The 13,248-nt window shown below is 47.7% G+C and overlaps 1 protein-coding gene across 16 annotated transcripts in view; it reads right to left on the reverse strand.

Annotated features, from left to right (window-relative positions):
* Positions 1-13,248, reverse strand: part of Baz2a (bromodomain adjacent to zinc finger domain 2A) — a 38,999-nt gene that overhangs the window by 14,439 nt on the left and 11,312 nt on the right. For 11 of the 16 annotated variants that reach the window (XM_076554024.1, XM_076554025.1, XM_076554028.1 and 8 more), the window contains 6 exons: positions 6,610-6,747; positions 4,356-4,949; positions 2,871-3,056; positions 1,946-2,164; positions 690-1,082; positions 342-402 (listed from right to left, as the gene is read on the reverse strand). In XM_076554024.1, coding sequence (XP_076410139.1) covers positions 342-402; positions 690-1,082; positions 1,946-2,164; positions 2,871-3,056; positions 4,356-4,949; positions 6,610-6,745 — 1,589 coding nt within the window. In that variant the 5' untranslated portion in view covers positions 6,746-6,747. The other 5 variants (XM_076554029.1, XM_076554032.1, XM_076554030.1 and 2 more) reach the window with 2 other exon arrangements.

Consider the following 13,248-nt stretch of genomic DNA (forward strand, 5'->3'; position numbering starts at 1 on the left):
GAGTTCGAGGCCAGCCTGGGCTACAGAGTGAGTTAAAGGACAGCCAGAGCTACACAGAGAAACCCTGTCTCCAAACCGCCCCCCCCCCAAAAAAAAGAAAAAAGAGGAAATTGGTCTAGAGCAACAGCCCAGCAGTTTAGCACACACGCTGCTCTGCCAGAAGACCCAGCCCCACAGCAGGTGGCTTCCTAACAGCCTGCAACCCCAACTCCAAGGAGTCCGCACTCTCCTGTGCACTGTCCTGGAATCCATTCCCACCTAGACCAACCCTCTCTCTCCCACAGTAAGAGTCATTCCTAGGCGTGTTAAGGTCGATGCATGCATCAATCTAGAGCATTTACCCATGTCGGAGGGGAAGACGAACTTCTTCTGGGGTAGCAATGCGTCTCTTCAGTACATCACCTTGAGATAAGACCAGAGACAAAGGTTAGAGGTCAAGCAAGGTTACAGGACAGAGCTGAGCTGGTGGCACAGCACTTGGAGGCAGAGGCATGCAGAGCTCTGTGAACTGGAGGCCAGCTTGGTCTACATAAAAACCAGCCAAGGTTATATAGTGAGATCCCGTCTCAAAACACAACAACAAAACTTTTTTTAAATTAAATTACAGGTTAGAAGAGGAGGGATGGATGCAGTATGTAACAAATTGTTGTAGAAACCAGACAGGGACAGAACAGAATTTGGACACTTACTACTACCAGAAATTGTGACAGCTTCTCCAGTGGCCTCTTCCAAATCAGCAGAAGCTTCCGGGACGCTGCTGACGTCTTCATTTGCTTGGGAAACTGTCTGGAAGGTGGCGACTGGAGAAGGTGCAGGGCAAGCCTGAGGAGAAGTCCCTGGAGCTGCCAAAGCCGCTTCCAAAGAGGCTGCGGGGAGGGGAGGGGAGGGGGCTGGAGAGACTGCTGGGAAGACTGCAGCAGGGACAAGTGAGGAGGCTGCTGGGGAGGCTGCGGGATGAAGCTCAATAGCAGGCAGCTGGTCAGGGGCCGGCGGCTCAGTCAGGGGCGGCGGGAAGTCCGCAGACTCAGGCTCCATTTCTTCCTGTTCAGAGTCACTGCCATTATTCAGGTCAAAGCCGTTATCTAAAATCCAAAGGGTAATGTAAATAAAAGAAAATGATGCCGGGCGGTGGTGGCGCACGCCTTTAATCCCAGCACTCGGGAGGCAGAGGCAGGTGGATCTCTGTGAGTTCGAGGCCAGCCTGGGCTACCAAGTGAGTTCCAGGAAAGGCGCAAAGCTACACAGAGAAACCCTGTCTCAAAAAAAAAAAAAAAAAAAACCAAAAAAAAAAAAAAAAAAAAAAAAAAAAAAAGAAGAAAATGGTATCAGGTAAAAGAATTTATTCAGTCAAACCTACACTATGGCAACCATGGTTATCCTAAGGGCTTTTAGTGAAAAAAGAAGGCCAACTCCTCCAGGCGCTGGAGTGACGGCTCACTGGCTGCCCTTCCGGAGGACCACTGTTTGATCTCCAGCACCCACATGCAACTCCAGTAACTCTCTGTGACTCCAGTCCCAAGAGGTCTGACACCCTCTTCCGGCCTCCCAGGGCCCCACACACTTGGTACATAGATACCTATACATACAGACTGACTCATACACATAAAATTAAATTAAAAAAAGCAGTGCTGGCTACTCTCCCTACCACAAACGTCCTTGAAGTTAACGGGTAAAACCGGTGATGGTCATCATCACAACGAGAACAGCTTCTCCTGAAGCTACAAAGGCCTCTGGCCTTTTCCTTGACAACTCCCAAGCTGCTCAAGCTCTCCACAGAATACTTACCAAGGTATAATGGCCAATGCCTTTCTATTCCCACTAGACACCACCTCAGCGTCTGTCACCAAGACACCAGTGCATACTTCCCATGTTAAGGGCTTAGGTATGGAACACTGCACTGTTTTTGCAAGTGAGGATTGTATTTGTCCTACCTCCCTTCACTTACCTTGCAAGACAGACTCCCCTAGAACAGGTGGAGAGGTGGGGCTGACAAAGAGAGAGGCTGGTGTCTGGCTGTCGTCTGCCAGAAGACTGAATGCAGCAGCGTTCCCGAGAGAAGGGCAGTCGAGGGCAGAGATCCCAGGGCTGACCTCGAGAGGCAGCTTATCTCCTGCACCCATCAGCTCCGTGTCATCGATACCATAAAGTCCTCCGCTCACTGGCTCTGTTTATGAGGGTGAAAAAAATGACAAGCAGAACATTAAGAAAAAAAAATTAGCAAGCCAGAGTTCTTGAAGAAATACTAGCCAAAACAATGTCCAATTCTAGTGTCTCAGGTATGAGTTGGGGAGAAGTAGGGAGGAAATAAGAAAGGGTCTCACCTCCAGCTCAGAGTTGACTTGAAATTCACTATGTACCTCAGGATGGTGTCAAAGTCACAACCCTCCCACCTCAGCCACCCTATGATGACATTAAAACTAGGGGGACATACAGCCCGCTTAAAGAGCAGAGCCAGAAAACTAAAAATGAAGGCAAAGAGACTAGACTGTCTACCTACCCATAGATTCTTGCAGAAATCTAGCATTTATATAAAATAGGCCTTGTTTTTATATTTAATTGGCAAATGTTTCCTTTCCAGTTAGTTAGAACCCAAACAGCCCAACTGTGTGGTAGTTACAGCCTATTCCGTGAATTACTGCAGCCAAGGGCTCTGGGCCAACTGGAAGACAGAAGGAGCCTGGGAAATGAACCAATGCATCTGAGTAAAGCTGGCCCAGCCAGCAGTACTGACTATGGTTTACTAAAGGGTTACCTACAAGCCCCAACACCCCAGGTTCCCTAAAACTCTCCTGTGTTTCCAACTTTCCTAGGTCTCGGGCTGGCCCCCCCTGCTCAGGTAAGAGGGAAGGGACGCATCCTCCAAAGCCCACCTGGTGCCAGAGGGTCAAAGGGCTCAAGGGAGTCCTCACTGAGGATTGGAGTGTCTTCCAGTCGGTCAGGAAGGTGTGAAGGGTCATCTAAACAGCTCACGGTGGGATCAGGGACCAGGACCGAGACTTCTTGGTGTAAAGACTCCACAGAGGACACAGAACCATTGTAGCCACACATCTTTAGTTCTAGGTAATCCCAGGAGAAACCCAAAGTCAAAACTGATGCCTTCGATTTAGCTCTATTAGGTGGTTATAGAAATGTGTGGAGATGGCTCAGTGGTTAAGAGCACTGGCTGCTCTTCCAGAGGACCCAGGTTCAATTCCCAGCACCCACATGGCAGCTCACAACTGTCTAACTCCAGTTCCAGGGGATCTGGCACCCTCAACAGATAGACATGCAGGCAAAAACACCAACACACATAGAGAATAAATAAATCATTAAAAATGCTTTAAAAAAAGAAAGAAGGAAGGAAAGAAAAAGCGTTCAGGTAACTCTTTCAGTCAGCCCACGCCTGCACACGGTGTGGACCGCTCCTGTCCTGAGTGCCCCTTTCCCCAGCCACCCTGGTACTCAAATCTGTGTTAAAACACTCTTAGTAAACTTTGTTTAAAAATAAGATGTTCATTCAATCAACATTCCATCAACAGATCCTATCCAGACATCTAAATGAGTAGAGATGTGCTGCTAAAACACAGGCAAGTAGGAAAAGGGAAACCAAGGCAGAGACAAGAAGCCTACCATGTACTCAGCTATTTGATCCAACAAGTGGAACAGAGAATATATCCTTTGATTTGTGTAGGGTAGCTGTCCTTGCATTGAGTATTAACTACAAATACAAACTAAGATTTTACCTATTTTGAGGGAAACAAAAGAGGTCACACATACAACATTAACACACAAAAAGGAGCTGAGCAGACAGGCAATGGTGCGCTCTGCCAGTCACGAGAGCCTCACGGTTTCAGTGCTCGCTGCTCATGTCGTAACGTCTCTTCTGTTTTAGAAGCCCTACCCACCCAACCCTAGCCCACCTATGTGACCCAGGCTGACCGTGAACACCTTCTTCTGCCTCCTCTCCCAAGGGCTGAGCTATAGGCATGTGCCCGGGTCCATCATTTGTGCAGTGCTGGAGGTGAACCCAGAGCCCCATCCACGCGTGCTACACACCACACCAGCCTGCATCACCGTTCGTGAAGCAGTGTCTGGGCTGTCTCAGGCTTGCCCACCGCCCACCTGCCCTCTCCCGGGAGGCAGTGGCTCTGCACGAGCGTGAGGTAATCTGCATGAGCGTGAGGTAACCTGCACTCCCACTCTGGACGTGAGCTGCTGCTATAGAACACCAGGCACTTGGCTCTGCTAATCACCAACACGCAAATCAGCCTCCACTGCAGAGAGCTGGAAAGACGAGTTTTCCTCACCCCCAAAAGTCACTGTCCTCCATGACCCTGCTTCCCGTCTCCACGCCCAGCTCACAGACCCAGTCATACCTGGCTGCTCTTCCTCCAGCTCCAGGCTGCCGACCAAGCCAGTGCCGTTCTCCGCCACAACTGAAGCCAGCTCCTTTTCTGCTGCCTCATCGGGACGGACCCCATTGCCCACGTCCTGGGAAGGTGCAAAGGTCTGGATACTAGATCCCAACATTGGGGAAGTCTGTGGGGAGGTGAAAAAACTTGGGGGTCCATTGGGCATCACCTCAAAATTCTGGTCAGGAAAGGAATCATACAGCTCCTGTGAATCGAAGTTAAGCCCCATTGGACTCTGGGTACCATTGGCCCAGAACTCTTGGCTCCCGGCTCGAAGATTAGTGTTGTGACTTGGGGACGAAGGCTGTCGGCTGCCCCCCAGGATGCCGTTGAGCGGGTATTGTCCCCCAGGGAACTGAGAAAGAAGGGGTGGGTCCTTGAGGTTGTTGCCAGCATTGGCAGGTGGGTACTGTGAGTAGTTCCAAAGACAGTCGTAGGCCACGTTAGGGTGATGGAGGTGTGAGGTGCTGGAGGAGTGGGGAGCAGAGTTCAAAATCCCTGAAGTAGTAGTGTGAGATACAGTAGATAAGCCATTAACATTCACATCCCCATTCAAACCTGGTGGAGAAACAGAAGAGCCAGCTATAAATACACATGCGATAATGCTACCAACAAACCTCACATTAACAGTGAAGGGCTCCTCTGTTACCTTTAGCTTTTGGGTCTCAAGGGAGCACCAGACCTGGATGCCCCTGTGATGCCCCGTGCCCAAGCTTAGCACTGCCGCTGAGACAACTGAGTAAGGGCTAGGGAGTGGCGCAGGTGTGCCACGGGGCTGGTGGCAGCTGCCGATGCCGCTGCTGCTGCAAGCTTTCTACTGCACGAAGCTGCACACAGGCTTCCTACGATGACTTGCATTCTTTCTCACCCTCACCCTTATGGGAATTCCTCCCTTGGAGGGCACGACTGAATTCCAGTCCCCGCTCCCCTTTCCTTAGTGCCTGTCTGGCCCTACGGTGGCACCAGAAGGGGAGCCTCCACCTCCCTGGCACATGCAGATCCAGCACTTTGTGCTGGGCTAAGAATAGAATTTGCAGTCACCACAGTGACAAAATCCAGCTCAGAAGGCTGGGTTTAGCCCCTCCCCAAAGGCTCAGGAGGGGAATGGGGAACAGGTAAAAAGCTCTGCATGGCCAGTGCTACAGAAACCAGCTCTGAAAATAGGAATCTTTGAGTTTTCAACAGACAACAATCAGGACCAAGATACTAAAGAAACTTCAAGCAGGTGTCTGTGTATGGGGGAATTCTCCAGCAGGTGGGTGGTTATGTATGTGTGGGAAAAGTCCAATAAAATAACGGGACTTATATTTATCTGCAAGTGCCAGATATACGACAGGAGAGACAGTAAGTACAGGTCAGAATTTTTCTACTTCTAAGCACGCTGCTGAAATCCAGGCAATTTAAAAAGATAATGACAGAAGACTAAAGCAGGAGACTGTCGCCAGTTTACGGCCATCTGGGCTAGAGATGGTTCGGTGGTGATGGGCACTGGCTCTTCTTCCACAAGACTTGGGTTTGATTCTCAGCACCCTCATGGCAGCCAACAGTGTCTGTTAACTCTAGTCCCGGGGGATGGGTCCATTGCCCCAAAGGAGACAGGGAAACACCCTCAACCAACAGCAGCAGCACTTCCACAGAGAACGAACGGCAGGCGTCTAAGGGAGCACTGCACACCCTCCTCCCCTTCTGGGCACTTCTGCTGTGCCCCTCCCGCTGCACAAGCTAAAAGCATCTGACCACGACCTTCGCCCACCTTCCTCGCCCGAGTCCCAATCCAAGCCCATTTTCTAATTCCCGAACACAGCTCCCCGAGGGCTCTCCCTGTCCTAGGCGAAAGGGACAGGACTGGCGAAAGGGAAGGCTAAGGCGGAAAAGCCTCTTGTTTTTTCTTATCTTTCTCAATCTAAAGGCAAGACAAAAAAACAACAAACAACAGCTTCTCTAAGTCCCTATAACTTGTTCTCAGAAATCTGATTTCTCTCCAGCAATTAGTAAGTTCTCTGGATTTATTCCCTCTGTCACTACCTGCCAGGAAAGAGTTGTTGTAAGGCAGCTAGCCCAAAGTAGACCTCAACCTCCTTCCATCAACCGGGTCCAAAGCAGCGGTGCCTATTCCCACCCAGGTCTTGGGGCCTCCACACTCACTTTTCCCTTGCTGGGGGAAGTTCATGGGAGACCCGTTAGTGTAGAGGCCCTCCCCTGAGGATTCCACACTCACTTTTCCCTTGCTGGGGGAAGTTCATGGGAGACCCGTTAGTGTAGAGGCCCTCCCCTGAGGAAGGAGAGGGTTTCAGTCCTGAGGCAGCTGGTGCAGGAGGAAGGCCAGTCAAGTTAAAATGGTCGTTTGCCTCCATTTCTGTAGGAGGGAGAAAAGGGAAAAATAATCACGGTTAAGCAAGGTTCTGTCATCGTCCAGAGGCAGTGAGTGCCCCTCCCACCCCGTTACTTACCCTTCAATGTAGGGGTGCTGTGAGAAGGTGCAAGTTGAAAAAGAGAAGAAAATATGCCCTTAACCTGGGCAGAGACCCAACTCTAAGTCAAGCATGGTATCACACTATAAACCAGCACATAGGGGCTAGGGTAAGGGATCACAGGTCTAAGGCCGAGCTTTGAGACGCTGTCTAAAAACAAGTTGCTAGGTAGGCAGACAGACAGACAGAGTTCACTATCAGTCACAGAGTTAGTGGGAAAAACAACAACAACAATCTAAGGCTGGAAGAGTTAAGTTCTACCCTTCTGGTAAGTTCCACCCTCTTCATTCCTGGCCCAGGCTGTAGTCCTCTTAGACATCTGCTTTTATTTTAACATTAAGGTTAGGATCTGTGCTACTTTTTTCTAAGATTCAATTTTTTTGAACAGTAGGTTTTGCCCACATGAATGTCTGCACACCACATATATGCATACCCCACAGAGGCCAGAAGAGGGACTGATACCCCGGGACTAGAGTTAACAGACACTGTTAGCTGCCATGAGGGTGCTGAGAATCAAACCCAAGTCTTCTAGAAGAAGAGCCAGTGCCCATCACCACTGAACCATCTCTCCAGCCCCATATTTGATATTTTTTTTCCTTTTGTTTTCACCCTGGATGTAAGACCAGGGTCCTACTCCCAGAGTCCACAAAAGTTGTCAAAGCCATCTTTTTGGCAGAAAGCCGTGGATGCACAGTGTTAGCAGGAAATGTATACTTGATATATATCCTGTTTCATTACTGTTTTGTTTTGACAGAATCTCTTTATGTAGTCCAAGCTGGCCTTGAACTCTGAATCCTTTTCTGAGACTTCTAAGTGCTGGGATAACAGTGTCTGTCTACATACCTAGCTTAACAGTGTCCATTACTTTCTCTGTATAGCCCCATACATAAAAACACTGTAATATAATGGTTTGAAAAATATATTGTAAAATACACTGGCTAAAAACCTTCTCAGTATCTACTGAATAAAACATATATTACTAGGAATAGTGAGACATGAAGCCCTTGATCAAAACAGACTTAACTCTGATTGATAACAGTCGAGGAGGGATGAAAGCAGAATTAAGAATTATTGGAAAAGTCTGAGCGATCAGATACTTGCAATGTACTAGTGCACATTAACCTAATAAGTGAGATTCTATTTTTTTTTTTTTTTTTTTTGGTTTTTCGAGACAGGGTTTCTCTGCGTAGTTTTGCGCCTTTCCTGGAGCTCACTTGGTAGCCCAGGCTGGCCTCGAACTCACAGCGATCCGCCTGGCTCTGCCTCCCGAGTGCTGGGATTAAGGCGTGCGCCACCACCGCCCGGCGAGATTCTATTTTTTATACAAAAAAAGAAAGCCCGTGGATTATGTTAACAGCTTCTGGAGGGCAGAATAATTCACACTGAAAGTTCTTCTTTTTTATTTTTCTTTTCTTTTTTGGTTTTTTGAGATAGGGTTTTTCTCTGTGTAGCTTTGCGCCTTTCCTGGGTCTCACTCTGTAGCCCAGGCTGACCTCGAACTCACAGAGATCCGCCTGCCTCTGCCTCCCGAGTGCTGGGATTAAAGGCATGCACCACCACCACCTACGAAAGTTTTCTTTTTCTCTTGAGACAGGTATTCTATGTAGCCCTGGCTGTTCTGAAACTTGCTCTGAAGCCCAGGCTGGCCTTGAACTCAGATCCACCTGCCTCTGCACGCACACACACACACACACACACACACACACACACACACACACACACACACACACACCGCAACATACTGGGATTAAAGGTGTGAACCACTATGGCTGAGCTGTTTGCTTGTTTTTTGAGACAGTCTTCCAGGTAGTCTAGAGTGGCAACAACTCATAGCAACTCTCCTGCCTCAGCTTTCTGAGTATAGAGATTACAGGCATATGCCACCAAGCCCAACTCAGGAGAAGTTTTCAGTACTAATTTATCTCCCATATAGAATCCCAGCTTCATTCTAAAATTACAGTAAGGGCTGGCAAGATAGCTCAGCAGGGAGAGGAGCTTGCAGCCAAGCCTGATGACCAGAGTTCAATCCCTGGAACCCACAGTTGAAAGAGAGAACCAACTCTCAGACCATCCCCTCCCCAACATGCCTGCTGTGGCACCTGTACACCAGCATGCATGAGTGCACACATGTGTGCACCCCCACCGCACCCCCACATGTTAACATTAAGTAGTGATCACTTCTCAGCTTTTGGCTAAGACCAAGTATAAATTGAGTAGCGGACTTCAATCTGCTGCACACCATGGAAACCCAATCAGCAGAGAAAAGACTGCCGTCTTCCAGGGCTTCCCCAGCACAGGGAAAGCCCATGCTTCAAAACACGAATCCAACAAAAGCAGCAGCATGAGATTAACAATCCCGAGTAACACACACACACAGTAACACTAAGTCCTTGTTTTAGGCTGGGTCACTTCCAACGCTTACACCACAGAGCAAGGAACATGCAGCGGCTCACTTTGGAGGAACTAACTACCCCGCCCCCCACGGCCCTCTCTCCTCCAGTTTAGGCAATCACACACCACCTGGCACGCAGGAAACAGTAACACATCTTTCTTCCTGTGTCCTCTGGATTATACCCTAAAAGATGGGTCACGGTTCATTTTTCTCTTTCTTTTGTTGTTGAATCTATAAGGCAACTAGTGACCTTATCCTTTTTGTTACTCTGAGAAAACAGCATATGCTACTTTACAAATTACATACTGTTCACAATAAGTCGACAGTCCAAAGAAATCAGAGATGTAAAAGAAACAAAAGCTACTTGGTACCTAAGTCTGTTTCTATACCTGCCCCAGCTGCAGGGCCACAGGGGCCATAGCCATTTCATTTCATTCCTAGGTCAGTGTAAGAAGGCAGGCTCAAATCTCAGATCTACTACTTACTTACTGGCTTCTTTGGTTTTGGACAAATTACTTGTTGAGCCTTAGTTTTGTCGTTTAGAAAAAATTTATTATGCATTTCTAGGGCTTGAGGGTTGAACAAGAAAATCAATCAATCAATCAATCTGTCTACCTGTCTATCTAAAAGCCCTTGTAGTAAATGTTATGTTTTGTTTGTTTGAAATAGGGTCTCACTGTGTAGCCCCAGGTGGCCTGGGATTCAGAAATCCCCCTGCCTCAAAGCCCCAAGCCGTGGGATTAAAGGCATGTTCATAATGCCCAGCCATGTTAGCTGTTTTGTTTTTCCTTAAGACTTATTTATTATGTACAGTGTTCTGCCTGCATGTATGCCTTCATACCAGAAGAGGGCACCATAACGCATTACAGATGGTTGTGAGCCACCATGTGGTTGCTGGGAATTGAACGTGTGTCCTCTAGAGAGCAGCCATCGCTCTTAACCTCTGAGCCATCTCTCCAGCCCCACACCTTATTAGACAAAAGAGTGAAAAAATGTTTAGCTTGTGTGTATGCACACATATGCAATTTTTAAAAATGGTTTTAGAGTTTCTCTGTGCAGCCCCAGCTGTCTTAGAACTCCTGTAGACCAGGCTGTCCTCAAACTCAAGGGATCCACCTGCCTCTGCCTCCCAATTGCTGAGATCCAAGGCATGAGTTACAACTCCTAGCTTAAAAGTGCATACATAATGCACACACGCAAGCTTTTCGAGACACGGTTTCTCTATGTAGTCCTGGTTGTCCTGGAACTCACTATATAAACTAAGCTGGCCTAGACTTCAAAGAGATCCACCTGCCTCTACCTCCTAGTGCTGATGCTAAAGGTGTGCACCACCATGCCTGGCTTTAAAAGGTATGTTTTTAAAGCTACTCAAATGGGAGATACAAGAGAGATGAGGTAGCCAGACTTAATACATACAACTTAACTTCTGATTTCAGATGTCACATAAATAATGGGATCACAATATAAGAATGCAGGAAAATGTCAGGTGTGTGGCATTTGCCTCGATCCCAGCACTTAGAAGGCAGAGGCAGGTGGATCTCTGAGTTTGAGGCCAGCCTGGTCTACTTAGCTAGTTCCAGAACAGCTAGGGATACATGGTAAGACCCTAGAAAGTGCTAGGATTCCAGCTGCATATATCATCATGCCAACTTGCTTCTCAAGCATATAAAAAAATATTTAATGTTCTGTGTGTATGTACACCCCACACAGAGACAGGAGCCCTCAGAGGTCAGAAGAAGAGCTGGACCACTGAAATGAATTGTGGACAGTTGTGAGCCATGATGTGGTGCTGGAGAGAGAACCCAGGTCCTCTTCAAGAGCTGTAAGCAATCCTGGCTTCTGAGCTGTCTCTCCCACCCTGGTTTTCAGCAGTGTTTAATGCACAGCTCAGTCTTATACAAATGACCCAAGGTCAACATCGAGGCTGAGAAACAAAAGTTGTACGGATCCTTCCCCACACATCCGCTGCTCTCAGTTCCTGACACTGGAGACAGTGATCTTAAACTTCCTATCTAACACCCCTCGTCCCTGCCTAAGTCATCCTCTTCCATGCAAGCTCCAAACGGCAAACACATATTGAAAGATGCCCTCTTACCTGGTCTATCTGACAAACTTCTCTGGGAACTCTGATTCAGACAAACTGTAACATGTTCTGACCAAGGCTCAGGCTCTTTCAAAATGTCCTTTCTTTAACCCCATTTCAAACCAGAATTCTCAGTGAGGTAGAAGGAAGGTGATGAAATTGTACACTGAGGTAGGAAGGCACTACTCAAAGAAAACTGCCATGTCCAGGCAGGTTCCCCAACATCCCCTGGATGTTAAGTTCCACCATTAAGTCTCCAGGTTTTAATTTAATTCTTAGTAGAGAGAAGAGCCAAATGAAGTACTTGTTGAATACATGTGGCTTAGGGTTTTTGTTATTGCCACTATAAGCTTAGTGTAAGCTTGTTCCTATTTTCAGAGAATTAAATTCAGTTTTTTTTCTTTTCTTTTTTTTTTTTTTTTTTTGAGACAGGGTCTCTTCTACATAGCCTTAGCTGTCTTGGAGCTTACACTGTAAAACGTGCTGGCCTCAAACTCAGAGATCCATCTGCTTCTGCATCCCAAGTGCTGGAATTAAAGGTGTGCACCATCATGCCCAGCTAGTTTTTCAGACATAGATTTTATACTTGTACTATTTGCATGCCTGGTGCCCATGGAGGTCAGCAGAGGACACCAGACGCCCTGGAGCTGAAGTTAAGGATGGTGTTCAACCACTGTGTAGATGCTGGGATTGGAACCCAGGCCCTCTGCAAGTGAGTGCAGGTGCCTGCAGAGGCCAGAGTTGTTGGATCACAAAGGCTGTGGTGACCTGCCTGAAGAGGCTGCTGGAACCCAGCTCTGGTCTTCTGCAAGAGCAGCATGCATCCAAATCTCTCCAGTCCCTCCCTCTTTTTTTTTTGTTGATTAGTTTTTTGAGACTGTGTCTCTATGTAGCCTTGACTGGAGTGGTACTTACTCACTATGGCTAGCTTCAGAGATCTGCAGCCCTCTGCCTGTGAGTGCTAGCATTAAAGGCAGGCACTACCAAACCCAGCCCCCACTTTTCTTTATGTATGTATGAATATATATGTTCATATGCATGCCAGGGCTTACGTGTGTCCACATGCATGTGGACCAGAGTACAACTTCAGAAACACCACCCGTCTTCTTTGAGTCCCTCAATGGCCTGAGTATACCAATTAGGGCAGACTGCTGGTCAGGGAGCCCTGGGCACCTCCCAGTTTCTGCCTTCCCAGTGCTGGGACTACAACCACACACGGCTGGGCCTGCCTGACATTTGACTTGGATAGGCTCAAGTCTTTCATCCAGTACAAAGTCACAGCAGAGGCAGGTGGACTTCTATGAGTTGAAGGTCAGTTTGGTCCATGTTTCATACAGTTCCAAGCCAGCCAGGGCTACACAGCAGGATCCTGCCTTTAAAAAAGAAAAAAATCCTAGAGGGGAAGGTGCTAATCTCTGGACTTCTCCTTTCCTATAGTGCTATAGACTAAAGCCTTGTACGTATATACTAGGCAAGCTATACCATCCTTAGCAGACTTCTGGCTAGCTAGCCCTTGTACAAATTAAGGTAAAAGAACAGAGAAGTGGCCGGGCGGCGGCGGCGCACACCTTTAACCCCAGCACTCGGGAGGCAGAGCCAGGCGGATCTCTGAGTTCGAGGCCAGCCTGGTCTACAGAGCGAGATCCAGGACAGGCACCAAAACTACACAGAGAGACCCTGTCTCGGAAAAAAACAAAAAACAAAAAAAGAATAGAGAAGTACTGACAGTGTTAAAAAGTCAATAAACTTAATTCTAAATTTAATGTTCTAAACAGACTTAATTTATTAAAGACTGGAACTGTACCTCTGTCGGTAGAGTGGTTGCCTAGCATGCACAAAGCCCTGGATTCTATTCCTAACACCTGTAAAGTGGCATGGAGGTACACACATATAATCTCAGTAAGAAGCTCA

The sequence above is a fragment of the Peromyscus maniculatus genome, chromosome 18 (assembly GCF_049852395.1).
Source record: "Peromyscus maniculatus bairdii isolate BWxNUB_F1_BW_parent chromosome 18, HU_Pman_BW_mat_3.1, whole genome shotgun sequence".
Classification (NCBI taxonomy): Eukaryota; Metazoa; Chordata; class Mammalia; order Rodentia; family Cricetidae; genus Peromyscus; species Peromyscus maniculatus.